The sequence below is a fragment of the Macaca fascicularis genome, chromosome 1 (genome assembly GCF_037993035.2).
Source record: "Macaca fascicularis isolate 582-1 chromosome 1, T2T-MFA8v1.1".
NCBI classification, from domain to species: Eukaryota; Metazoa; Chordata; class Mammalia; order Primates; family Cercopithecidae; genus Macaca; species Macaca fascicularis.
In genome coordinates this window covers 119,459,548-119,486,026 of record NC_088375.1, presented here as the reverse complement: position 1 = coordinate 119,486,026, position 26,479 = coordinate 119,459,548, and the positions used below count along the sequence as shown (strand labels likewise).

The window sequence follows — 26,479 nt, the reverse complement described above, 5'->3', positions numbered from 1 at the left end:
TGGTTTTCTGTCGTTGTGATATTTTTGCTGAGAATGATGGTTTCCAGCTTCATCCATGTCCCTGCAAAGGACATGAATTCATCCTTTTTTATGGCTGCATGGTATTCCATGGTGTATATGTGCCACATTTTCTTTATCCAGTCTGTTATTGATGGACATTTGGATTGGTTCCAAGTCTTTGCTATTGTGAATAGTGCTGCAATAAACATACATGTGCATGTGTCTTTATAGTAGCATGATTTATAATCCTTTGGGTATATACCCAGTAATGGGATTGCTGGGTCAAATGGTATTTCTAGTTCTATATCCTTGAGGAATCGCCACACTGTCTTCCACAATGGTTGAACTAATTTACACTCCCACCACAGTGTAAAAGTGTTCCTATTTCTCCACATCCTCTCCAGCATCTGTTGTTTCCTGACTTTTTAATGATCGCCATTCTAACTGGTGTGAGATGGTATCTCATTGTAGTTTTGATTTGCATTTCTCTGATGACCAGTGATGATGAGCCTTTTTTCCTATGTCTGTTGGCTGCATAAATGTCTTCTTTTGAGAAGTGTCTGTTCATATCCTCTGCCCACTTTTTGATGGTTTTTTTTTGTTTTTTTCTTGTAAACTTGTTAAGCTCTTTGTAGATTCTGGATATTAGCCCTTTGTCAGATGGGTAGATTGCAAAAATTTTCTCCCATTCTGTAGGTTACCTGTTCACTCTGATGATGGTTTCTTTGGCTGTGCAGAATCTCTTTAGTTTAGATCCTATTTATCAATTTTGGCTTTTGTTGCCATTGCTTTTGGTGCTTTAGTCATAAAGTCCTTGCCCATGCCTATGGCCGGAATGGTATTACCTAGGTTTTCTTCTAGGTTTTTTATGGTTTTAGGTCTTACATTTAAGTCTTTAATCCATTGAGTTAATTTTTGTATACCTATAGTTATTTTCTTTAGAATTGTTTAATTTAATGTCTTAGACTAAGGAATAATTTTGTTTCTTAAAATGTCTTTAATGGATATTTATTTGTAATAATTCAGTCTAGTATTGAAATTAAGTGACTGCTATTTTGTATTATTATATGATTTTCTCATAGTAGAGCAATATATTTTGGCAAATTTGAAAAAAGTATTCTAGAATTATGAAATAGAACCATGTATGTTTTTTAGCATTGCCTTAGATGTTGTAGGAATGTAGAGAAGTAAAATACCATCCTTTTGAGAAATCTCTGATTATTGTTGGAGAAAGGTTAAACACATAAAACCCTTATAGTAATGGTGTCCAAAATGAAGGGGTGAGCAAAATTTCCTTTAGGAAAAGGGAAGAAAATATTAGAATTTTTATTTTTATTTATTTTTATATTTTAAATTTGTTTTATAATGAATACTATAATACATATTTATATTTTATAAATTTATATTTATAAACATTTATAACATTGATTATACATTTATGTAAATATAAATATGCATTTATATTTTATACACACTTACATATTTTGGGTGAATGCTTATAGATTTCTTATTGATGGAGGTATGTTAATACTTATACCAAGAGGAAGCCTAAGATAGCAATGTGTACTGCATAGTTGGAAAAGGCTTTATGGAAAAGGTAGATTTAAATTTAAAAGTAGGCTTTAAGGCTTCGGATAGTTGTAGAGGATGAAGGAGTGTAGGAAACATCATGTGTAGGAAAGTAGCATTAACAATGACATAGGTACTGAACTTCTTTGGGTGACAATATAGTCTCAAAACCAGAAATCTTGAAGGATATTCTGTACTATTCTCTTTCCCTTATGCTTTACTGCTAATTGGTTATCTGGTGTTCCTTGACACCTAACTCATAAAATATAACTAACTTAAAAGTTCCTCTTAACTATCATTTGAATATCTCCCTTTTCTTGATTTCCACAGACCTAGAACAGTTCAATTCCTCATTTTCTCTTTCTTGGTTTTAGAATTTCAGGATGCATGTAAAGAACATAATGGTACCAAAATTGTATTTGTAAGATTAATCATCAATCCGTGCTTCACATTACCCCCATTTGTCCTAATCTTTATTCATCCCGTGCTATATTTAACTAAGTTTCTGTTTGCTTTACCTTTCTTTAAAATCTCTTTTCTTACCCCAACAGCTCTCCTTCTTCTTTGTTTCCTGGCTACACTTTACATTCTTCCTTGATGGTATTTTCTTAGGCTTACATCTTGGTTAAAGTGGTCTTCCATTATTTCCTCAGCAGTTTCAATCCTCAAAACACTTTTAACCTGTGTACTGCTCAGATATAGGCTGCCCTACTCCTTGTATCTTTTAAGTCAGACATCTTTGACCAGTGCTATTATAGTTACAGTAGCTTGAGAGTCAGTCCTTTTGTTTCTAGGATAGCCACCTTTTGATCATTTTCTACATTGCTGCTAGAGTGTTTCTTTAAAAATACAAATCTGATTATTCTATGTGGCAAATTTAAGAGGCATCTCATTGTCTAAGTTCAAACTATTTAGATATCAGTTATCTTTTCATTGTTCATTTAAAGAGTGGGAGTACTGCATACCAAGTGAGTTGAAGTCAACTGCAATAGGAAATCGTTGGCAGTTTTTTCCCAGCTTCTTAACTTGTTACAGTTTTTTTTTTTTTTTTGCTGCTTCATGCATTGCCCATCTTCAGTTTAATCTAATATTGCTGTAAATGTGTCTTATTCTTGTACTCATTTTTCCATATCTGGATCCATCTTTGCTTTCAATTTGGTTATGTAACAGATTCCCCTCCTAGTATGTTCTATTGCTTCTGCTTTGATTATTAGATGTATAATATAATAACTATCAAAGTAAGGCTTAGATGTTTATTCCTTATTTAGCCTTGGATACGTAATGAGGAATGTAACAGACATGTCTTTGTTCTCACGAGGTTTGCAGTCTTCTTGGAGAAACATACAAAACAAATAATCACAAATAAATATTTAATTATAAATTGGCATAAGTGCTATGAAGGAAAGAAAAATGATGCAATGCGGTGGCTGCAATGGACTGTGTGGGCCAGTCCCCAGGCCTACAGGCAAGTGCATGTGGGTGAGTGCCAACTGTGGTGGTAGTGGCAGGCCTGGCTGACCCTTTGTCGGGCACCCAGGAGGAGTGCTTAGGTGCCAATGGTGGTGGATGGGGCAGTGTGATCCCCTAGGCTCTTGGACAGTGTACTCAGGCACTTGAGGGGGCAGAGATAGTCCTGGTGGGCCTCTCTTCAGGCTTCCTAGTTGTGTTTATAGGTGCTGGCTCTGGTGGGCAGGGTGGGGTGATTCCTATGCCCCTGGTGGAGCACTCAGGTGAGTGCTGCAGCAGTTGTGGTGAGCTGGGGGAGCCTGCCCTTAAGAGTATGTGCAAGTGTGCTATGGCTCTGCTGCCAGGGATGATGGGATTGTTTAGGTGGCAGCAGCTATAGGCAGGCCTCTGAGGAGTGTGCACTTCAGCCCCAGGCATCAGCTGTCCGTGAGCCTGTACTCAGGGTATGTGACTCCACTGCTGGGAGCAATGAGGTTGCTGCTAGTGGCTCTGGCTTCACCTGGTAGCTGGCAGTGGCAGTGGTTGTGGCTGTGGCTGTGAGCAAGGTAGCTTGTCCTTGGGGTGTGTGCAAATGTGTGATGGCCCTGCTGCTGGGATGACATGGGATTGATGCCATTGGCTTCTGCTATGGCTCCAGCAGCAGCAGCCAGTAGTAGCAGCTGCGGGAGGGGGAGACTTTCCCTGGGGCACGGGAAGATGTGCGACAGTCCTGCTGTTGGTAGGGGGCAGGGTTGCTGCCAGTGGGGTGCACTTCAGTCTTGGTGGCAGTAGTCAGCAGTGAGTATTGGCTGGGGGTATGTCAGTGGGGCTCCAGGGATATGGAGATGCAGGGGTTGTTGGGCCTCAGAGTAAGATGTAGTCTCCTGGGGGCTGGGCTCTCAAAATGGCACTGTGCTATAGCTGCTTAGAACTCAGAGGGTGGGTGGGACTCAACATGAACTCCCTCTCTGGAGCAATGCCTTTGTGAGATCTCTAGTCAGCTACCTAGGTTAATTTCAGGGCCCAAAGGAGTCTACAATGGCTAGGATTGCAGGAGTCTGCAGTGGGACTGTGGATAGTTGGGGCTCTCTCATTTACCCTTTCCCTGGATTAGGGAGTCTTTCCAGGCTCCCAGCCCATCCTGAGCAGGCTGCCTCACTTCCCTCTCCTTCCTTGCCTTAGGTGTTTCCTGACACATCTCTGTTGAATTTCAGTGTTCTTAGAGGATCTATTTGAAGTGTAATTATCTACTCACTAATTTAGTTCTTCTTTGTGGAGGAGGTGAGTGGGCAGATGCCTCTAATCAGACATCTTGAAGCCTCTCTGGTTTTTAAACTTTTGTCTTACGTTTTCTACCTCTTTGCTCTTTTTCCTGAATTGGGAGATATCTCTATCCTATTTCTGTCTGTATCTTTATCTTTATCTGTATCTGTATCTGTATCTCTATCTCTATCTATCTCATCTCTATCTCTATTTTTCTAAATTTGTTTCTCCCTTGCTAATTCAATCTTTAAATTTTATGTCTGTTTTGCTATTTTAAAAATCTCAGTTGTCAAATTTTAAATTTCTAAGAGCTCTAGGTAATTTATATCAGGGATCTGGTATCCTGTTGGAACATTATACTTAGTTAAATACCTGTTTCTGTTTACTCTATTAACTCTTTTTCTTTGGGTTTTAGTTTTTTTCAGTTTAATTTGGAGCTTTCTTTTTCATTGTTTTGCTTTTCTTCACAAATTGTTGGTACCTGATTGTTGACTCATCTATGTATAAGTATTCATCTTTTCCCACTGTGTATTACAATCTAATTCTTCTGATTATGGGAGTGAGTGGGAGTTGCTGTGTGGAAAGGTGGGCATAGTGGCTTGTCTTTTACTATAGGGGATGTTTATCCTGCTTAAGAATAATGAGCTATTTGGAACACTACCTTGTCTGCCACCCAAATTCCTAGGATCCTTACTTTATCCTGAGGTAGGCTTTGTGGTGAGAGGTATGGTCACTTGGTCTTGTTGTTCCACATAGCCTTCATTGAATTAGTGTGAATTTTTTTTCCTCCAATGATTCCTTAATTTTCTGGTTTGTTAATGATATTCTCTTATTTTGTTAATGTTGTTCTTTTATATATATTTTTTCTTGTACCTTTTTTCTTAATTTTGTGGGATTGGGGTGAGAGAGCATATAGAAACATGCTCAGTCCACTGTCTTTAATCAGTTTTTGAGTTTTTAAAAATTAAATATTTTAACCTGAAATACACTTTCTGGTTAAATAAGCTATGTATATGTCAGGTTTTTCTTTTGGATTCTATATTGACATTTTATATTTTGTTAATTTTCCTTGAAGACTGTGGACAATTATTACAAGTGTTTTTAAAAATGTACAGAGTTTGAGAAATTTTCAGTAAGTCTATTACATCTCCAGTAATCAATAATGACCCTTCACAGCGAGGAAGGACAATATTTCAGACATAATAAAGTTTTAGCTGACAGCTGGACATATTAGGTAACTCTGTAGGCAGTTCTTTTTTGGTTTCATCTTTTGTGGGCAGGTTAAAAATATAAGAAAGTTGAAAAATGCGGGAGGCTTGGGCTGGAAAGATTTTTCAATTTATTAGCATAATGTTGAACTCGTGGAAGTGTAGAAAGAAAAACATTGGGCCTTATTTTTTAGGATGGCAAGAAAGAAGGCTGTCAGCAAAGAAAACAAGAGCAGGAGTTAGAGAGGAAACAGGAAATATGAATAGTGCAAAATCAAAGAGGAAAAAATGGGAGAAGTTAATAGTATCAAATAGTACAAATCTCCACAATGATGAAGACTTAAGAATTGTATCACAAAATGGTTATTGGTGATCTTTAAGATGATAATTTTATTATTATGGTGATAGGCATTAGTTTTACTTGGAGTTCAAAATGAGATGTGTAGGTAACAAATAGGAATTTGTTGGCAAAACAAACTAAGAAATTTGATAGTTGCTTGAAAGAGCAGAAAGGTCAGATATTGTTTTATATTCAAATAGAATGTTTAGACGAGATAGGGGAAATTAAAGATTCCTCTACATAGAATCTGTGTATATTGGTAGTATAAGAGCAAAGTCTCAGAGGAGGTGGGAATGTTGAAATCCAAAGTACGATGCTCAGAATTAGCTTGAAAAAAGAGAGTCACTTCTGTTAAGTTTGGAATGACGATTAAAAGGTCAGATGTTTAGACAGTGATGAGTTGAAGGTAAATGTACATTCTGACCTCATTTCAAATATATTTTATATAGATTTATTGCTTATTTTGCTTTGTGAATGTTGGGTTATTTGGCAATGGCATTAACTTTATAGAAACATCACTATTAATATTTATCTTTAATTAGCTTTGCATAGTTAGATTTGGACTTCCTCTATGCTTTACATTGCTCTAATTGCATTTATCTCTCCTGATTTTTCCCTTTTGCATAGTATTATGCTTGTTCCTTCTGTCTCTTTTCCTATTATTTTAATCCAGCTTTTTAACACTTTTTTTTTGCTTATTTTAGAAGAGATGACTAAGCTTACAAATAACAAAGAAGTAGAACTTGAAGAATTGAAAAAAGTCTTGGTAAGTATAGTCTTTCCTATTAATATATAGCAATTACTTTTCAGAAGAATATTGAATCCCTTAACTTACAGACTCTCACACTATAGATGTTTTATACTATTTTTTTCAGCAAAAATGTAAAAATTATATTTGGTTTTAAGTAAAGATGCATTTTTATACCAATTTTTATATACCTTGTTAATTGTCTTCATCAAGCTGTTTATATCATTTGAATATGTGTTGATAGCACACTAAGATCAAATTTGCATGTTATGTAGCTGATTGTAAATTTGGTAATTTTGGACGTTGTACCCTTTGAACAATAAAGATGCAATTTTGAAAAAGGTGTATGATATATATTCAGTACCTATGTTTAATGTTCAGGTAGAATCATGTTTAGTGAAGATGTAGGGTAAAATTTCATTATATTTTAATTGATTGCAGTGTATAGAACATGGGTCAGCAAACTTTCTGTAGAGGACTAGATAGTAAATATTTTACAGTTGGTGGGTCATACATGGTCTCTCTTCTCTTCTTCTCCTCCTTTTTGCCTTCTCTCTTTTTAAGAACCTTGTAAAAATATAAAAACCATTCCTAGCTTAAGGGTCTAGGAAAAGAGACTTGAATTTGTCTTGCATACTGCAGTTTTCTGGCCCCTGATGTAGAAAATAATAATGTTTATGGTGACTGATTAATTGATTTTGTGTTTACCTATCATATCTCTACATGATTTTGCAGCTCCTACTTCTTCTGTCCCTTGGAAGCATTATTTTAAAATACTTTTTTTTTCTCCATTTAATTGCTCTGGGACAAACTGTTTGCAACTAATAATAATGTTTTCAGTGCTTTCAGATTTATTAATGCATGCTTATACAGGTCTTAGCTTAAATGTCACTGCTTTATGAAACCTCTCTTGATACTCCAGGCTAGGTTTAGGTCTTTGTATGGCTTATTTCCATAGCACCCTGAATTTTTCCTTTATAACACTTATCACAAATGAAATACATTTATTTTTGGTATTACTATTTAAGGCTTTATTCACCCTTTAGACTCCTTACCTAGCATAGTGGCTGGCACATAGTAGGTGCTCAATAAATAAATAGTGGAATGAATGTATGTAAGGGTTAGGAGCCTTTGGCTTGTTTACCTTGTGACTCTAGTACTTAGTACAGAAAGGGACACTTTGTAACACTTTATAAATATTTGTTGAATGGATACTAAAGCATTGGCTTTTATATAATGATTCACTTCTGCATGGATGATTTCACTAGTAAATTCTGTCAGACACTTTAGGAAGAAATAATACCAGTCTTTCACAAACCCTTCCAAAAAATAGAAGAGTGAAAACAATTTTCAAGTAGGTTTTTGATACCAAATCCTAACAGAGATATTATAATAAAGGAAAATTACAGACCAATATCCCTATGAATATGAGTATAAATATAAAATTCTTAATAAAGTATTAGTAAATCTAATCTAGATTTTAATACATGATAAAGACCATATTACATCAAACAATTTATCAGGAATGGGATTTATCAGAAATGTAAGGTTGGTTTAAAATTTGAGCTATCAGCGTAATTTACTGTATCAAGTAATAAAGGAGAAAAATAATATAATTATCTCAATAGTTGCAGAAAGACATTTGACAGAATTTCACACTCATTCATGATTAAAAAAAAAACTTTCAGCAAACTAGGAATAGATGAGGACTTCTCCAATCTGATAAAGAGCATCTACAAAATACCTACAGCTAGCATCCTATTTGCTGATGAAAGGCAGTGTCAAGAACAATGTCTGCTCTTACCATACCTATTCAACCTTGTATTGGAGGTTCTGGCAAGAAAAATAAATATATACAAATTAGAAAGGAGTACGTAAAACTGTCTCCCCAACCCATGACAGGCCCCAGTGTGTGATGTTCCCCTTCCTGTGTCCCAGTGTTCTCATTGTTCAATTCCCACCTATGAATGAGAACATGTGGTGTTTGGTTTTCTGTTCTTGCAATAGTTTGCTGAGAATGATGGTTTCCAGCTTCATCCATGTCCCTACAAAGGACATGAACTCATCCTTTTTTATGACTGCATAGTATTCCATGGTGTATATGTGCCACATTTTCTTAATCCAGTCTATCATTGATGGACATTTGGATTGGTTCCAAGTCTTTGCTATTGTGAGTAGTGCTGCAATAAACATACGTGTGCATATGTCTTTATAATACTTTAGGTATATACCCAGTAATGGGATGGCTGGGACAAATGGTATTTTTAGTTCTAGATCCTTGAGGAATCACCACACTGTCTTCCAAAATGGTTGAACTAGTTTACAGTCCCACCAACAGTGTAAAAGTGTTCCTATTTCTCCACATCCTCTCCAGCACCTGTTTCCTGATGTTTTAATGATTGCCATTCTAACTGGTGTGAGATGGTATCTCATTGTGGTTTTGATTTGCATTTCTCTGATGGCCAGTGATGATGAGCATTTTTTCATGTGTCTGTTGACTGCATAAATGTCTTCTTTTGAGAAGTGTCTGTTTGTATCCTTTGTCCACTTTTTGATGGGGTTGTTTGATTTTTTCTTGTAAATTTGTTTAAGTTCTTTGTAGATTCTGGATATTAGCCCTTTGTCAGATGGATAGATTGCAAAAATTTTCTCCCATCCTGTAGGTTGCCTGTTCACTCTGATGGTAGTTTCTTTTGCAGTGCAGAAGCTCTTTAGTTTAATTAGATCCCATTTGTCAATTTTGGCTTTTGTTGCCATTGCTTTTGGTGTTTTAGACATGAAGTCCTTGCCCATGCCTATGTCCTGAATGGTATTGCCTAGGTTTTCTTCTAGAGAGTTTTTATGGTTTTAGGTCTAACATTTACGTCTTTAATCCATCTTGAATTAATTTTGTATAAGGTGTAAGGAAGGGATCCAGTTTCAGCTACATGTGGCTAGCCAGTTTTTCCAGCACCATTTATTTTTTATTTATTTTTTTTTTTAATTTTTTTGTTGAGACGGAGTCTTGCTCTGTCGCCCAGGCTGGAGTGCTGTGGCTGGATCTCAGCTCACTGCAAGCTCCGCCTCCCGTAGGGAATCCTTTCCCCATTTCTTGTTTTTGTCAGATTTGTGAAAGATCAGATGGTTGTAGATGTGTGGTATTATTTCTTAGGGCTCTCTTTTGTTCCATTGGTCTATATCTCTGTTTTGGTACCAGTACCATGCTGTTTTGGTTACTGTAACCTTGTATAGTTTGAAGTCAGGTAGCATGATCCTCCAGCTTTGTCCTTTTGGCTTAGGATTGTCTTGGCAATGCAGGCTGTCTTTTGGTTCCATATGAACTTTAAAGTAGTTTTTTGCAATTCTGTGAAGAAGTCATTGGTAGCTTGATGGGGATGGCATTGAATCTAGAAATTACCTTGGGCAGTATGGCTGTTTTCATGATATTGATTCTTCCTATCCATGAGCATGGAATGTTCTTCCATTCGTTTGTGTCCTCTTTTATTTCATTGAGCAGTGGTTTGTAGTTCTCCTTGAAGAGATCCTTCACATCCCTTGTAAGTTGGATTCCTAGGTATTTTATTCTCTTTGAAGCAATTGTGAATGGGAGTTCACTCGTGATTTGGCTCTCTGTTTGTTATTTGTATATAGGAATGCTTGTGATTTTTGCACATTGATTTTGTATCCTGAGACTTTGCTGAAGTTGCTTATCAGCTTAAGGAGATTTTGGGCTGAGACGATGGGCTCGCAGACACTTTGAAGGGTGTGTAGATCAGTTTTTATTTGGTGAAAAGTGAAAAAAGGGAAACAGGGACTGTCAGCAAAGTGAGAGTCCTGCTAGCAAGCTTTCTGCCTCACAGATTGAATCCCCAGTTACCACACAGGAATAGAAGGGGCCAGGCTCCTCTTTCTTGCAAATGGCACGAACTTCCCAAGGCCCCACCCTGTTCTCCCAGTGCACAGACTGGTCGGAGGTTCTCCGGGAAGACCTTTCTACTTGGCTGTCTCATTCTCCACTCTAAAGAAGTACATCTAACTGCCATTAGAATAAGGATAAGGATATGGACAAAGACCAATCTTAACTGCTTCCGACTGACAGGGGGTTCTGTTTTGGGAAAACAGCAGTCAAATCTCCCTCAGAGACGTATCTAAGGATTCCTGGCAAAAGGGGCCAATGTCTGAGTTGCATGACCGTTTTGGAGTTTGATGGCCTGAAGGTGAGAAGACACAGACAAGGTTATTAGAAAATATGTATCAAAATGAAATGTGGGGTGGGCGGTAAGGACAACTCAAAAATCCCAAGGCTTTTTACCAGTTTGCATGGCGAAAGGGGGGCCAAAAGCCTGACTGGTAAGAAAAACTTTTACCTTTTTGCTGGTATGTCAGGCTTCTGGGTTCCCTTCCCCTGAGCCCAATCCTAAGCAGACCAGTTTAAGGTTTGAGAAATTAACTTCCCAATTTGGAGGATGCATCTGAGGGGAGTCTCCCATAGTACGGACACACAATTACCTATCAGTGAAGAGAGGAGAGAGGAGGAAAAAGGAAAAAAAAGGTTTTTTTCCAAAGGAGTCCCAGGAATTCAGGATGCATTTGAAAGGGGTGCAGACTGAAGATGAATGGTTATTCATCTAGAAAAAGAGAGCAGGCATCCCTGGTTCCTTTCTCTTCCTAGCAAATGCCTGGGATATATGAGGGAGGGAAAGTGAGGCATTCCTCTTTCTTTCCTCTGTTCTTGCATCCCTGAGTCCTGGCAGCCATGACAGGGTACCACCCATTGGTGTTTTAGTGGCTTTCACTCATGTTAACAGGGGAGCCTAGAGGATGGAAGTATCAGCTCTTACCCAAATATGCTATATCTCTCCTGTTGTCAGTAGCCTTTGAATTCCCTAGACCTCATTTATGTCATGAATACTAGCGTAGACTTTATCCATGAAATGGGAAGCTTGGCTTAGTTGGCAGGAATCAGCCACACTCACCTGTACTATGCCTTTTAATTTCCATTATTGTCTGCCTCTGGATCCAGTTTTCTTTCCTAGTGCTTTGTCCCAAACCTTGGAATTGAGTTTGGGACCAAAATGTGTCTCAGGGGTGTTGCATGGACTCCTTATTGTAAGCTGAGTGCTAAGGTAACACTGTGGAATTGAGTTTTCCTCCAACAAGGGAGAGAAAAGGATGTCTTGTGACACGCCCAGATAACTGGTGGCTATCATCATGCTTGCTAAGATTTGGGTGCATTGTGCTTGGCTTTGGCTAGCTCCCTTGGTCTTACTTTCCCAAAAAAGAAACCTCCAGGTGATGGGCACCCTATTTATTCCCATCATCTGTCTGGATTTGCAAGATAATTGCTCAGAGCTAGAATATTGATCCAGATTTTTACATTATTCATCCCCCTTTCTTCCTTCTGAACTGCATCTGGAGAATGCTGGTTGGTTCATAGGAACAAGCAGGGTTAGTCTAAAATGTAGGCAAAAACTTAAAAACAACTAATGAATTTAGAATGTAATGACAAATGTATGATAAGTTTTGAAACATAATTTCTCTCTCTCTAATCCTCATTTTTGTTAAAGAAACAAATCATGACAGTACTGAGTTGTTTGCAAAATAGACTTTAGTCTTAAACTTGGCCTGATTTTTTGCATAAAGTACAGCAAGAATAACTGTTTCTACATGGGACTTCTAGATTGACTTTGATGGTACTGTGTTCCACAAGGAATCTCAGACGAGTCCTTTTAAAGCTAAGCCCAGCCATGGGTTTCTATCCTCAAATACCTCTGAGTTGGGTGATCCTCTCCTCCTAAGGTCCCAAGATATACTTGGAACTCCTGGCCTGTTAGAAAGTGACATTCTTTACTGACCACAGGTCAGGAACCCTGTACAGGGGCTGTGCAGACAAGGGTGTGAGGCCAGTTTTTTTCCCAAGGGGCTTTTATTGGCTCTGTGAGTCAAGTTTGACTCCTTAAAGGGAAGCATACCCTTCCAGTCAAAGACTTGGTGAAACAACCAGTTTCTTTAATTGCATCCTGTTGCAAAAGAAAATGGATTCTTATTGCACTGATGCAAAGAACTATATTGCCATAAGTTAAGAATACTCACAGATAGTTTCCAAATTCTAGAGGAACCAGGCAGAGAGAAACAAACATGCTCTAAATTTTGTTCACAAGAGTATACCTTACTCAATTATTAAAGGCTGTAAATAGTCCAGAATGTTTCTTTTATTCTGAAAAACAAAACAAGTATCAGCAATATGCCAAGAAAAAGTCAAAAAGATTGCTTCAGTTTTCTGAATTCATTCAATTAGCTCTTGTTTTCCTTGATATTCATGAACATTTTAGCTCTTTGTGAATTCTGTACATTTCCCTTTATTCCTGTGTCATATCTTCAAAGTTATCAGACCTGTATTTGAGAGCACTTGTCAAAGTTCTATAGCTTATTATAAACAATCTTTTGAAAAGAATTAAAACAAGACAACAATTGTGAAAAACGAAATGCCCAGGGTAGTTACAATTAGAAACACAATTGACAAAGAAGTTTGGTATCTCCTTGGTTTACAATAACTTAACCTTAATTGTGATTGATAGCATACTCAGACATTAGAATTTTAGAAATCCCATACAATTTGGGAACATATATTAGTATTATTCGCCAAAATATAACCTAAAGAATATTGAACACCATTTTGGCAATCCTAGGTAACTAAACGTGTCACATAATCCTATTTACCTCTTTTCTGGATACTCCAGAGGCCCTTCTGAAGCATCAGAAAAGTCTGGCGTCAGGAAAGGCAATTTTGAAACTGAGGTTTGATTTTGGGAAGCCTGTTAAATATGTTAGAGGTTTAAAACACTTAATGTTATGAAATAGAATTCCAGATTACATAAATCATTTATTTTGCCAAAATCATGATTCAGAAACTTTTATAACCTGTTACAAATTTTGCTAAAGAGCAGATTAGTGCCTTATGAATACCTTCTTGTGCTTTTATTTTAATGCTCAATTTACAGAAAAACCTTATAGTACCCTTTTAAATTTAGTCAATATATGCACACACAAGAGTTTTTGCAAGATTAATTTTTACAATCCTTCCACCACTTGTATGAACTTTTATCTACTTTGAAACAATTCTTTAACCTTAGGCAAGAATTTAGATTTTTAATGCCTTCTTATAACCTTTTTTTTTTTTTTTTTTTTTTTTTTTGAGATGGGATTTTGCTCTGTCACCCAGGCTGGAGTGTGGTGGCATGATCTCAGCTCACTGCAACCTCTGTCTCCCAGGTTCAAGCGATTCTCCTGCCTAAGCCTCCCTAGTAGCTGGGATTATAGTCACCCACCACCATGCCTGGCTAATTTTTGTATTTTTCATAGAGATGGGGTTTTGCCATGTTGGCCAGGCTGGTCTCAATCTCCTGACCACAAGTGATCCACCTCCCTTAGCCTCCCGAAGTGTTGGGATTACAGGCATGAGCCACTGCATGTAGCCTCTTCTAATCTTTAATTAAAAACACATTTTACTGTTCTTACACACCTCACATGTAAATCTATTTCTAGTAGTCTCTATTATATGTCATGGTGGTAACTTTTAGCAATTTTTAACTTCAATGTAAAATCTGGTAAGTTGTTTTGAGTATGTGCTAGGAGCAGCTAAGGTTTGACTCCTTCCTGCCTAATAAAGGGTGTGGCTAGTTCCATATGTCCCCATGCCTTACCAAGTTGAACAGTTCTCAAAACCAAAAAGCAGTTTATAACCTTAAAACACTTAACAAACCTTGCATCTGACCTGCGTAATTTAGTCCACCTATTTATATTTTGATGACATCTGCTTTTTACCAATAATCTTTAAGTCTTTCTTTATTTTACAAAGATTAAAGTTATATGAACTGAAAGGTACTACAGCTTTTATCTTCCCTTTTAAAAATATTTGATGCAAGCACTTATCTTCCTTTAGGCCAATTAATTAGAGCTCTTTTTAGAGACAACACACATACGTAACTACATAGGCAGGCAGAAGAAAACCCCAGGTGTCATAAGATTTTTTCAAATGGGGAGAGGGATCTATCTACTTTTAATTCCTAGGGTTCCATGAGGATAACAGAAGTCTCTCCCCACTCAGATGTACATTAAAAGTGGCAAGGCAAAATCAAGAAAAATAATTCAGTCAACTGAAAAAAACCTTTTTTTTCCAGAAAAACAAGGTCCAATAAAAGGAAAACATAAAGGCCTTATAAATAGAACTATAACTTGGATATCCACTTTAATTAAGCTGAGTGCTCCTTAAGAAAATCCTTTTAACTCCATTATTAGCCAACTTTGGTTGGGCCAAGCTGCCAATACTTTTGGCTTTCAAACTTTACTAAAGGCTTAGAGAAAGGAAAATCCAAGGCAATTCATGAAGGGGAAGAGAGTCAGTAAGCAGCAAAAGGTTATGCAGATATGAAACCATAAAGGACTCATTTGCTAAGCTAGGATTGAACCTGGGGCCACCATTGTAAAATGGCAGAGGCTAGAATAAAACATTGCCACGTGGTTACAGGTCTTGCTCTCAAGGACAACAAGGTGGAGGCCTGCAGCAAAGTTTGCTGTGGACTATACAGAAAGTCATGCAAAGCACACTAGATTGGTTGCAGCTTAAGACGAACCTCACAAATCCTTTCTCACAACTAAAACTACAGAAAATATAAATAGTGATCCCCATCATTCCCGGCCCAGCAAAATGTCTTCCAAAAAGAAAAAAAACCTCGTGTAAGAGTCACCTGCTGACAAGGTAGAGAAAAGGATGAGACAGCTTAGATGCAGGGCTATGTTAACTGCTGACAGGGTGGAGAAGAGAAAAGGATGCCTGGGGGAAGAACCTATTATTCTTATGCCAGTTTTTCCTCCACTAGGGAGAGAAGCATAATTGCTGTGGGATGGAACTGGACTCCCTGGCTGGGATAGTGGGAGACTCCACGGGCGCTTGGCAGGGAATGCCAGCCAGCCTCACGGGGCCCTTGGGTCATGCGTCCCAGCTCTGGCAGGGAGGGGAGGGCAGCGGGGAACTGCTGCTCGCCCATCTGTACCAAAAAAAAGAAAGAAAAGGCCATGGAAAGGCTGTGTTGGATTGAGGCCGACATTCCGAATCTCAGGAGCAATAGGAGTGGGGGCACAGTTTCCTTTATCCTCAGAAGAAATCCGAAGGAAAAAAGGCTTAGAAGTGAAAGAGAAAAAGGTTTTTTGTTTTTTTTTTTTGGTTTGCATCTCACTAACCCTTTCTCAAGCCTTATGTTTTGCAAACAGTATGTTGTAGGAAAAAACCGGGTTCTTGTCACAGGATCAGGAAAGATTAGGCTTGCAGACACTTTGAAGGGTGAGTAGGGCAGGGTTTATTGGGTGAAAAGGACAAAAAGGCCCACAGGGACTCTCAGCAAAGACAGTCCTGCTATCAGGCTTTCTGTATCACAGATTGAATTCCTGGTTACCACATAAGAGCAGAAGGGGTCAAGCTCATCCCCCCTGCAAATGGCATGAACTTCCTAAGGCCCTGCCCTGTCCTTCCAGTAAGCAGGCTGGTCGGAGGTTCTCCAGGGTGCTCTTTTTACTTGGCCGTCTCATTATATATGAACAACAATTAATATCTGGATTCTCAGGATCAGAATGTCTTGATTGGTGTGCAGCTCTTTACCTGCTAGCTGTATGACCAAGAGCAATTTAAACTCTTGATGCCTCAGTTTTTCCATCTATGAAACGGAGAAAATAATTGTACATATTTCATAGGGTGATTGTGAGGAATAAATGCAATAATTCATTTACTCATTTAACAAACATTTGTTGAGTTTTTCAGCTGGGCATGGTGGCTCACACCTGTAATGTCAGCACTTTGGGGGGCTGAGGTGAGCAGATCACTTGAGACCAGGAGTTTGAGATTGGCCTAGACAGTATGGCAAAACCCTGTCTCTACTAAAAATACAAAAATTAGCTGGGCGTGGTGGCGGTGTGTCTGCAATCCCAGCTACTCGGGAGGCTGAGACATGAGAATTGCTTGAGCCTGGGAGGTGGAGGTTGCAGTGAGCCGAGATCAAACCACTGCACTCCAGCCTGGGCAACAGAGTGGACCCTGTCTGAAAAACAAAAACAAACATTTGTTGAGTTTTATTTATGCTAAAACTCTGGGGATACAGTGGGGAGCAAATGGATGCATATACTGCCTTCATGGAATGACAGTGATCAAATAGTCACACTTAAATTCAGTCACTCATTGAAATGTAACATTACAATGGTGACAAAGGCATTAAGGAATTAGTTCATAGTATGATGAGGCCTATGATAAAAGGATGTGAAGTAGTTAGATTAGAATAGGCTTTTTTGAAGAAGGAAGGATTGAACTGAATTCTGGAGAAAAAATACAGCATATCAGATAGAGGAAACATGCTAAGATTTTTTTTTCATGGGAGGGAGTATGGTGAGTACATGATGAAGTGAAAGATGCTGCTGGAGAGTTAGGAGCCTTACAATTCATGGCCTTGTAAATCATATCAAAGAAATTTTGTATTTAACCCAAGAGGAATGGGAGCCTTACAATTTATGGCCTTGTAAATCATATCAAAGGAATTTTGTATTTATCCTAAGAGGAATGGGACACTCCAGATAATTTTAGCAGGGAGTGACTTGATCAGATTTGCATTTCAAAAAGCACATTTGGCCTGAAGGAGAAAAGTATATTAAGGTAGAACAGTTAAGAGTAGACAGACAATCACAGTAGCCAGAGGAGAGATGATGGTGGCTTCCTCTGGGAGGTGGTAGTAGTAGTAAGAAAAAGTGATGTAGGATGACATTACCACTTGTTAAAAATACTCTTCTTTCTCCATTGAATTGCTTTTGCACATTTATTAAAAAAATCAACTGGCTGTGTTTGCATGGGTCTATTTCTGGGCTCTCTTATATTGTCTTGGTGTATTTGTCTATTCATTTGCCAATATTGCAGTGTCTTGATTACTGTAGATTTAATACTAAGTCTTAGAATTGGGTAATGTGATTCCTCCAACGTTATTATTCATTTTCAAAATTGTTTTAGCTATTCTAGTTCCTTTACGTTTCCATATAAATTTTAGAATTAGCTTTTCTTTTTTTCTTTTTTATTTTTTTTGAGATGGATTCTTGCTTTGTTGCCCAGGCTGGAGTGTAGTGGTGTGATCTCAGCTCACTGCAAGCTCCGCCTCCTGGGTTCATGCCATTCTCCTGCCTCAGCCTCCTGAGCAGCTGGGACTACAGGCACCCACTACTACGCCTGGCTAATTTTTTGTATTTGTAGTAGAGATGGGGTTTCACTGTGTTAGCCAGGATGGTCTCTATTTCCTGACCTTGTGATCTGCCTGCCTTGGCCTCCCAAAGTGCTGGGATTACAGGCGTGAGCCACCACACCCAGCCTAGAATTAGCTTTTCTATACCTTAAAAAACACTCGCTGAAATTGTTGTTGGAATTGTGTGAAATATATAGATTAATTTGGGTTGAACTGATGTCATTAGTATGTTGAGTACATGAACATAGTATCTGTTTCTATTTATATAGATTTTCTTTATAATAATTTATTTCATTAGCATTTTGCAGTTTTCAGCATACAGTACTGTAAATGTTATATTAGGTTTATACCTAAGTATTTCTCTTTTTGCAGGTATTTTAAATAACTACCAAATAGGCATTTGATTTCTTTTTCTTGCCTTATTGCTTGGGCTCAGACTTCCAGTATGCTGAATAACAGTGGTGAGCTTGTAAATCTTTGATATCCTGATCTTAAGAGAAAAACATTCAGTGTTTTACCATTAAGTTATGATGTTACTTGCAGGTTTTTTGTAGAAAGTTCCCTTGTATTTCTAGTTCACTGAAAGTTTTTATTATGAATTGATGTTGAATTGTGTCAAATGCTTTTTCTGTGTCAGTTTATATGATCATGTGGTTTTTCTTCTTCAGACCATTAATGTGGTGTAGACATTCATTTACCAATATTGAATGAGCCTTGCATTTCCAGGATAAACCCCATTTGGTGTTGAGTATTGTACTTTTTTCTATATTACTGAATTTTATTTGTTAATATTTTGCTGAGGATTCTTATATTTGAGTTCATAAGAGATACTGGTCTATAGATATCTTTTGTTTTGCTCTCTATGTCTGGTTTTGGAGACAAAGTAATGCTGGCTTTATAAAATGAACTGAGAAGCTGTTTCACAGAGGCAGGTCTTTGCAAACTCCCAAAGTTCAAAGAAGCTTAGAGGCTGAAGAAAGAAGCTTACAAATCCAGTGTATTGGAAAAGTTTAATAGGGACTTACAAATAGAAGCCATGTGTGTCTCAAGTGGGGGCAAGACAAGATGATGAACCCCTGCATCATTATCCCCCAGACCCAAGGATTATATACCTTAGAGGAGGGGCACATGTGCATCAGAGGCAATACTAGGAATATGCCCTAAGGGCAGAATTTACTGGAAGTACCTTCTTGTACACAAGGAACAATAGATAAACTGGAAATCTTAGAGGCCTTTCTGGAACAGGGGTTAAGCAGAAGCCAACGTGGTAGATTAGCTTCCAAAATAGAGTTGTTTTAGGCTCCATAGAAGCTTTTGTTTCTTTCTGTTTTCTGGAAGAGACTGTGTAGAATTGTTATAATTTCTTCTTTAAGTGTTTAGTAGAATTCTCTAGTGAAACCACTTGGGCCTGGAGATTTCTTTTTGGCAAGGTCTTCAGTATGGATTTATTTTTCTTTATTGTTATAGAACTATGCAGGTTACCTGTTTAATCTTGAATGATTTTGGTAGTTTTTGGTTTTAAAGGAATTAGTCCATTTCACCCAAGTTGTCAAATTTCTGTACATAGAATTTTTTGTAGCTTTTCCTGTTATCCTTTTTAATATTTGTACGGTCTGCAGGATTACCTTCTTTTTGTTACTGATATTGGGCGTTGTGTCATTTCTCTTTTGTCTTTTTTTTTTTTTTTTTTTTTTTGGAGATAGAGTCTTGTTCTGTCGCCCAGGTTGGAGTGCAGTGGCATGATCTAGGCTCACTGCAGCCTACACCTCCTGGGTTCAAGTGATTCTCCTGCTTCAGCCTCCTGAGTAGCTGGGATTACAGGCATGCACCACCACACCGTACTAATTTTTTGTATTTTTAGTAGAGGTGGGATTTCACCATATTGGCCAGGCTGATCTTGAACTCCTGACCTCAAGTGATGCACCCGCCTTGACCTCCCAAAGAGCTGGGATTACAAGTGTGAGCCACCGTGCCCAGCCCCTTTTTTGTTAGTCTTGATAGAGGTTTCTTAATTTTATAGATCTTTTTAAATAATTAGTGTATATTTCATTGATTCTTTCTATTGTTTTTCTGTTTTCAATCTCATTGTTTTCTGCTCATGTCTTTATTATTTCCTTCCTTCTGCTGCTTTGAGTTTATTTTGCTCTCTTTCTAGATTCCTAAGGTGGAAGTTTAGATTGTTTTGAGATCTTTCTGTAAGCATTTGCATGCTATAAATTTCCTCTAGTCACCTTTTCAGCTGTATTTCACAAATTTTTATATGTTGTATTCTCATTTAGGTTAAAATATTTTTAAATTTCTCTTGAGGATTTTCCTTTGATCCCATGTAGAAGTTTGTTGTTTAATTTCCATGTATTTGGAGAATTTCCTGTTATTTTTTTGTTGTTCTTTCCTAGTTTAACTTTGTTATGGTCAGAGAATGTACTTTAAAAAAAATTTATTAAGGTTTGTTTTATATATCAGGATATGATATATCTTAGTGAATGTTCCATGTGCACTGAAAATAATATATATTCTGCTATTGTTAGGTAGAGTGTTCTATAATTGTCAAATAGGTTCAGTTGACTGATGGTGTTGTACAAATATATGTTTTTAATTGAATTTTTGAGTCTAATTCTATTATTTATTGAGAGAAGAGTGTTAAAACTAGTACAATTTTGGAATTGTTTGTTTATCTCTTTAATTCTATCAGTTATTGCTTCATGTGTTTTGAACTTCTGCTATAAATTTCACATTTGTATATAACTGCCATATCTTCTTGATGAATTGACCATTTGATTATAATTAAATGCCCTCTATTTCTGATAATACTTTTTTGTTTTAAAGTCTATTTTAACATATTATTATAGCCACTCCATGTTTCTTATGCTTGTTGTTTGCATGGTGTATCTTTAACCTACATTTGACTTTATATTTGTACATATGTGCTTATATGTAGCTTGCATGTAATTGAGTCTTCCTTCTTTATGCCCTTCGACAATCACTGCTAATTGGAGAATTTAGGCCATAGATACCTTTAAAAATTGCTGTTTAAGTGTTGATGTGGCTAGATTAGATTTACCATTTAAAAGTTGTTTTCTGTTTGCTCCTTTCATTTTGTTCCTCTATTAAACTCTCTGCCTTCTTTTGGGTTATTTGAATATTTTTTGGTATTCCATTTTAATGTATCTACTGGTATTTTATCTATACTTCTCTACATTTATTTTTGTAGCTATTCTAGGGATTACAATGTGTATCCATTACCTTGTCTATATTGAGTTAATATTGTACCACTTCATGTTGAATGTTGAAACTTTTTGACTATTTATGTCCTTTTCCCACTTTGTCCTTTGTGCCAGAGTTGTCATATATATTACATCTACATGCATTTACATCTTCATAAGACAGCTATAATTTTTGCTTTAGTAGTCATATGTTTTTTTAAATAACTTGAGGAAAAATGATCTTTTATATTTACTCCAATATTTACCAGTTGTGATATTCTTTATTTTTTCCTGAAGATCCACATTTACCTCTAATATTGTTCTCCTTCAGCCCGAAGAACTTCCTTTAGTATTTCTTGTAGTGCAGTTTTGCTGCTGACAAATTTTCTTAGTTTTTCTTTTTGAATATATTATTTATTTACTCTTCATTCTGAAAGGATTTTATTTTATTTTTTAGGTATAGGATTGTGGGTTGACAGTTTTGTTTCTTTCAGCACCTTAAAGATGATGTCTTATTGTCTTGGGTCCTCCATGTTTTCTAATGAGAGACCACATACTTTCAAGATTTTCTCCTTAACTTTGATTTTTCAGCAGTATGTAAGTGAAGTTGAATTATTATATTTGAGTTTCACTGCACTTCATAAATCTGTAAATTTTTAACTTTCTTCAAATATGGGAAGTTTTGGCCATTTAAATGTTTTTCTGCCCTATTTTTGCTGTCTTCTCCTTTTAAGATTACAATTATACATTGATTTGATCTTTTTATATTGTTCCATGGGTTCCTGAGGTGCTATTCATTTTATTTCAATATTTTTCCTCTCTGTTCTTCAGAGTATCATTTCTGTTGTTCTGATAGTCAGATTCACTGTCTCTTTCCTTGGAATCTCCATTATGCTCCTATGAGCATCCAATGAATTTTTTTTACCAGTTCTAAAATTTCCATTTTTCTTATTTTCTATTTCTTTCCTTAGATGTACTATCTTTTTATTCATTTTAAGAGTATTTCCTATACCTGATTGAGCATACTTGAATTAGCTGCATTAAAGTTCTCATCTGATAAAGTTCTCACATCTTGATTATACTGGGGTTAGTATATATTTGTTGCCTTTTCCCTTGAGAATGTTGACATTTTACCAGTTCTTTGTATGTTGAATAATTTTGGATTATATTCAGGACATTGTGAAGGTTATATTATGTAGATTCTATTATATTCTTCTGAATAATGTAAATGTTTTTGTTTTATCTATCTTTATTTTTGCTAGATTCAAAAATAAACTTTATCTCACCTTCTATGAATGGTGCTTCAAATCTTAATTCTCTAAGCCTTTGGTGTACTTCTTTTGACTCTGTATATGAATGTATGCTTCATGGGTTGTTTTTAAATTTGTGTAGTATTCATACATGGAATCAGGAGATTACTTTCGATGGTTCTTTGTTCTGTATGATTTCTCCTTTATATTCTGGCAGCTGGTCATGGTTCCCAGGGCTCCTTTCCCTGGTTCTACCAGGTTCCTCTAGCAAGAGAGATGGTGGGATTTCTATTGTAGTTTAAGCTGCCTATACCACACTGCTTAGCAGTGACATTTCACCATTGGGACAAAGCTACCAAAAACTGACAAACTCACTCTGCTTCAGTCACTGTGTTAATTTTTCTTTTTTCACTTGTTAAAATCCTTAGGTTATCTCTCTGTCTCTCTCTCTCTCCCCCTCCCTCCTTCTTTCCCTCTCTTTCTCCCTTGCCATCTACACACACACATACACACACACACACACACACACATTTATATGTATTTATTTATTTTGTCCAGAGTTTATAGAAGTTTTCAGTGGGAGAGTTGGTCTTTGGGCATGAGATTATAGTGACATACTAAAAGCTAAAAGACTGCTTCTATTTTTTGATCTGTCAAATTGAGACACAAAAATCTGACTTCCATAGGGTAGTGTAAAGAATGAAAATATATTTTAAGCATCTAGTGAGGGCTGGTCATATAGAAGTCATTCGAAAGCGTGAAACCATGGTTATTGTTATCAGTCTGTCTCCACAGCCCTTGACATAATTTAAACACTTTTCATCTTGCATTTGTTTTGGCACAGTAGTCTCATTACTGGCTTTCTTGTTTTTAGGTTCACCCTATTAAGCTTTCTTGTGCACTGTTGCTAGTGTTATCTTTTAAAATTACAAATATGATGATGTTATATTGTTACAGTAAAATTTATGATGATTCCACATTGTCTATAGATAAAATTCAAACTCCTTAACTACAATTAGTAGTTTTTATAATTAATAATATAGGACCTTTTATTGTGAGGCCTTTTATAAAATTGTTGTGATGTTGTGCTTGGGAAGACAAAGTAAAAAGTGAGTTCATAAATATATGCTGTGTTGGATAGTAGAAGGAATGATGAGAAATTAATCATCTGTAACTAAAGAATTAATTATTGTGTTCCAGGGCTGTGTCTATTGAATTGTCTGTCATCATGTTTAGTCTTTGAATTTACTTAATATTGACTAATTTTCTCTTTTTAAAGAATTTTAGCCAGGGGGAAGCTCATAGATCTTTCCATAGCTCCATTTGGCCAGTTTGATTACTTTGAATATGTGTATGGTTTGGTACTCCTGATTTGTTAATGTTTATAAATAGGGAGAAAAGGAAAAGCTTTTATATGAAAATAAACAATTTGAGAAGATTGCTGAAGAATTAAAAGGAACAGAACAAGAACTAATTGGTCTTCTCCAAGCCAGAGAGGTTTGTTTAAGGAAACATTTTTATTTTAAATATTTTGTTAGTAGAATATAGATTTATGAATTATGGTATAAGTATTTGTTTTGTTAAAGATTTCTTCACAAAATTCCTTTCAAAGCATTTGTTATTACATTAACATGTTTACGATTGATTTAAAACACATCTAGACAACCTCCACATTATAATGTGAGAAAGACCAACATTTAAAAGATCAATATGATGCATTATGGTTTATAATAGTTATATTTCTTGATGTCTTGAGTATTTTTTCTTTTGAGACAGAGTCTCACTATGTTGCCCAGGCTAGAGTGAAGTAGCTAATTCAAATGCACAGTAATTGCACACTAGCTTTGAACCCTGTGCTTCCTGGAACATCCCCTCAAGTAGCTAGGATTATAGGGGCACACCACCATGCCTAGCCAAGTATTTCTTAATTGGTACATTTGAAATTTAGCCTTCATTAAGTTAGGTTCTTAGTTTATAGTACTTTTTATAGTGCTCATGTTATAGTTTTAGAATTTGTATTTTAAAGTATGTTTCTAGTCCATGACAGAATTACACCTTGTCTTTTTGTAATAATAACATTTTAGTTTTTTAAGATACTACCTGATTTCATCAATTAATATATTTCTCCTTGATAATGTAAAATTTTAATTGAAATTAATTAGTTGGCAGAGTGATAAGAATATTTTATAACATGTAACTATTTTTCTGGTTGAATTTTACAATATCAAGATAGAATTTACTTACATTGAATATGTCATTGTTCATTGTTTTAAAATTATAGTGATTATAGTAATTATTCACTTTAAATTTACTCATTTAAAATATTTGACATAACCTGCCCAATTTTTGCCAAATATATGATTTAATTACTCAGTGAATATACCTTTCAAATGAGAAAATTGGAAAAACACTTGCCATAGTTATATATGTTTATTTTGCAGAAAGAAGTACATGATTTGGAAATACAGTTAACTGCCATTACCACAAGTGAACAGTATTATTCAAAAGAGGTTAAAGATCTGAAAACTGAGCTTGAAAATGAGAAGTATGTTTTCCATTTATGTAAGCATAGCTTATGTACTCAATTCCTAAGCTTTCTGGTGATAAATAATAACTTAATTATATTTAATATTTATTTGAATGTATTTGAAATTATATTTTTATTCTTAAGGATCTAAATAATGTGCTAATTTCATTGCTAAGGAAAGTACATATCACTGACATGAAAAAGAGTACACTGCAAAGTTTAGAAATACTTTACATCAATGTGCTCCTTTTCTCAGAGGTATTTAGTTCCTCATAAAAATAATCATTTTCAGTTCTAACTAGTTGTTTTGGTTGTTTTGCTAAATTATTTTATAGGTTTTTGTTGATAAAGTGTCAAAATAAAAATTTATTTCTTACATTATCCAAATAAAATATTGAATTGGATGATTTTACCTACGCAGTAAGTTTAATTTGGAGAGAAAGCGGGGGAAATTATTATTGTATTATTACTCAGAGAAAAGTAAATTCAAGTAGCCAGTCTAGTGGTGGTTAGCATGATTTTCCCCTTTTGGTGGCTTCTCAGTGCTAGATTAAATAAGAGAAGTAAACAGTTTATGCAGCATCCTCTCCCTTTTTATCTAATTCTCTATTTCTAGTACCTTTTCAATAGTACTTTTTTAAGGGCCCTAGGTAAAACTCATCTATGAACTAATGTCCCTTTTAATGAATGGACTGGTTAGTTATTTGTATTTTAATGTACATTTGTTATCCTTAGTATATTTGCTTTTCAACTTTTCATGGCTTAGTGAAACGCTTTATCTCTTCTTTGATGAATTTCCAGTATCATTAAATAGAAATAGATAATAGATGCTCCTAAAATCACTCTGTAGAGCCACATACTCCTCTGCCTTCATTTAAAATTGATATTGGATGTAACCAATACAGCAATAATCTCTCTTCCAAGGTAGAACATTTGAAATCTTTTAAGAGCAAATTAGGTGTTGTGCACAAAAGTTAAACTTAGGTTTTTTTTTTTTTTAATGAAAATGTCTTAATTAAACACAGCTCATGCCTCATGTACTACTTTAATCAAGTTATAGGAAATTTGAAATAACTTCTAAGAGACAGTCTAATGGAGAGGAAAAAATTATTGAAAAAAATAATGTACTTTTCAAAATTTGTGGAAAGTATGAAAGGATGAGCATACAGGGAACATGCAAGGAAATACATTGTGTGACATTTGAAAATTTAGTAAAGAAAAATTTCAAAAATATATAAATTAGAGGGAATAATGTAATGATCAACCTATCACCCGGCTTCAGGAATTATAAACCAATAGTCAATTTTGTTTCATGTTTTTCCCCCAGTCCATCATCCCTTTCCCCTATCATTATGTTGAATTAAATTCCATATTATGTCATTTCATTTGTAAATATTTTGGTATGACTTTTTTAAAAAAATAGGCTTAAGAATATTGAATTAACTTCACACTGCAACAAGCTTTCACTAGAAAACAAAGAACTCACACAGGAAACAAGTGATATGACCCTAGAACTCAAGAATCAGCAAGAAGATATTAATGTGAGTTGAAGAAGAAAGTGCTGGTGACTTAGTTTTCTTCCAATTAGTAGGTTAGAATAGATGACCTCTAAAGATCCTTTGAACTTTAAAGTCTGATTGCTTTAGAGCTAAAACTTTGTTTTAGAAGAAAAATAT

The 26,479-nt window shown here is 35.9% G+C and overlaps 1 protein-coding gene across 4 annotated transcripts in view; it reads left to right on the top strand.

Moving 5' to 3' along the window:
* SYCP1 (synaptonemal complex protein 1) overlaps nucleotides 1-26,479 on the top strand; it is a 110,796-nt gene that overhangs the window by 33,466 nt on the left and 50,851 nt on the right. For all 4 annotated transcript variants that reach the window (XR_010583610.1, XM_045365098.2, XM_045365107.2 and 1 more), the window contains exons 16-19: nucleotides 6,531-6,592; nucleotides 23,669-23,773; nucleotides 24,718-24,821; nucleotides 26,227-26,344. Coding sequence is in view for 3 of the 4 variants with exons in the window: in XM_045365098.2 (XP_045221033.2) it covers nucleotides 6,531-6,592; nucleotides 23,669-23,773; nucleotides 24,718-24,821; nucleotides 26,227-26,344 (389 nt within the window). In the remaining variant the exon portion in view is untranslated. The remainder of the gene's footprint in view (nucleotides 1-6,530; nucleotides 6,593-23,668; nucleotides 23,774-24,717; nucleotides 24,822-26,226; nucleotides 26,345-26,479) is intronic.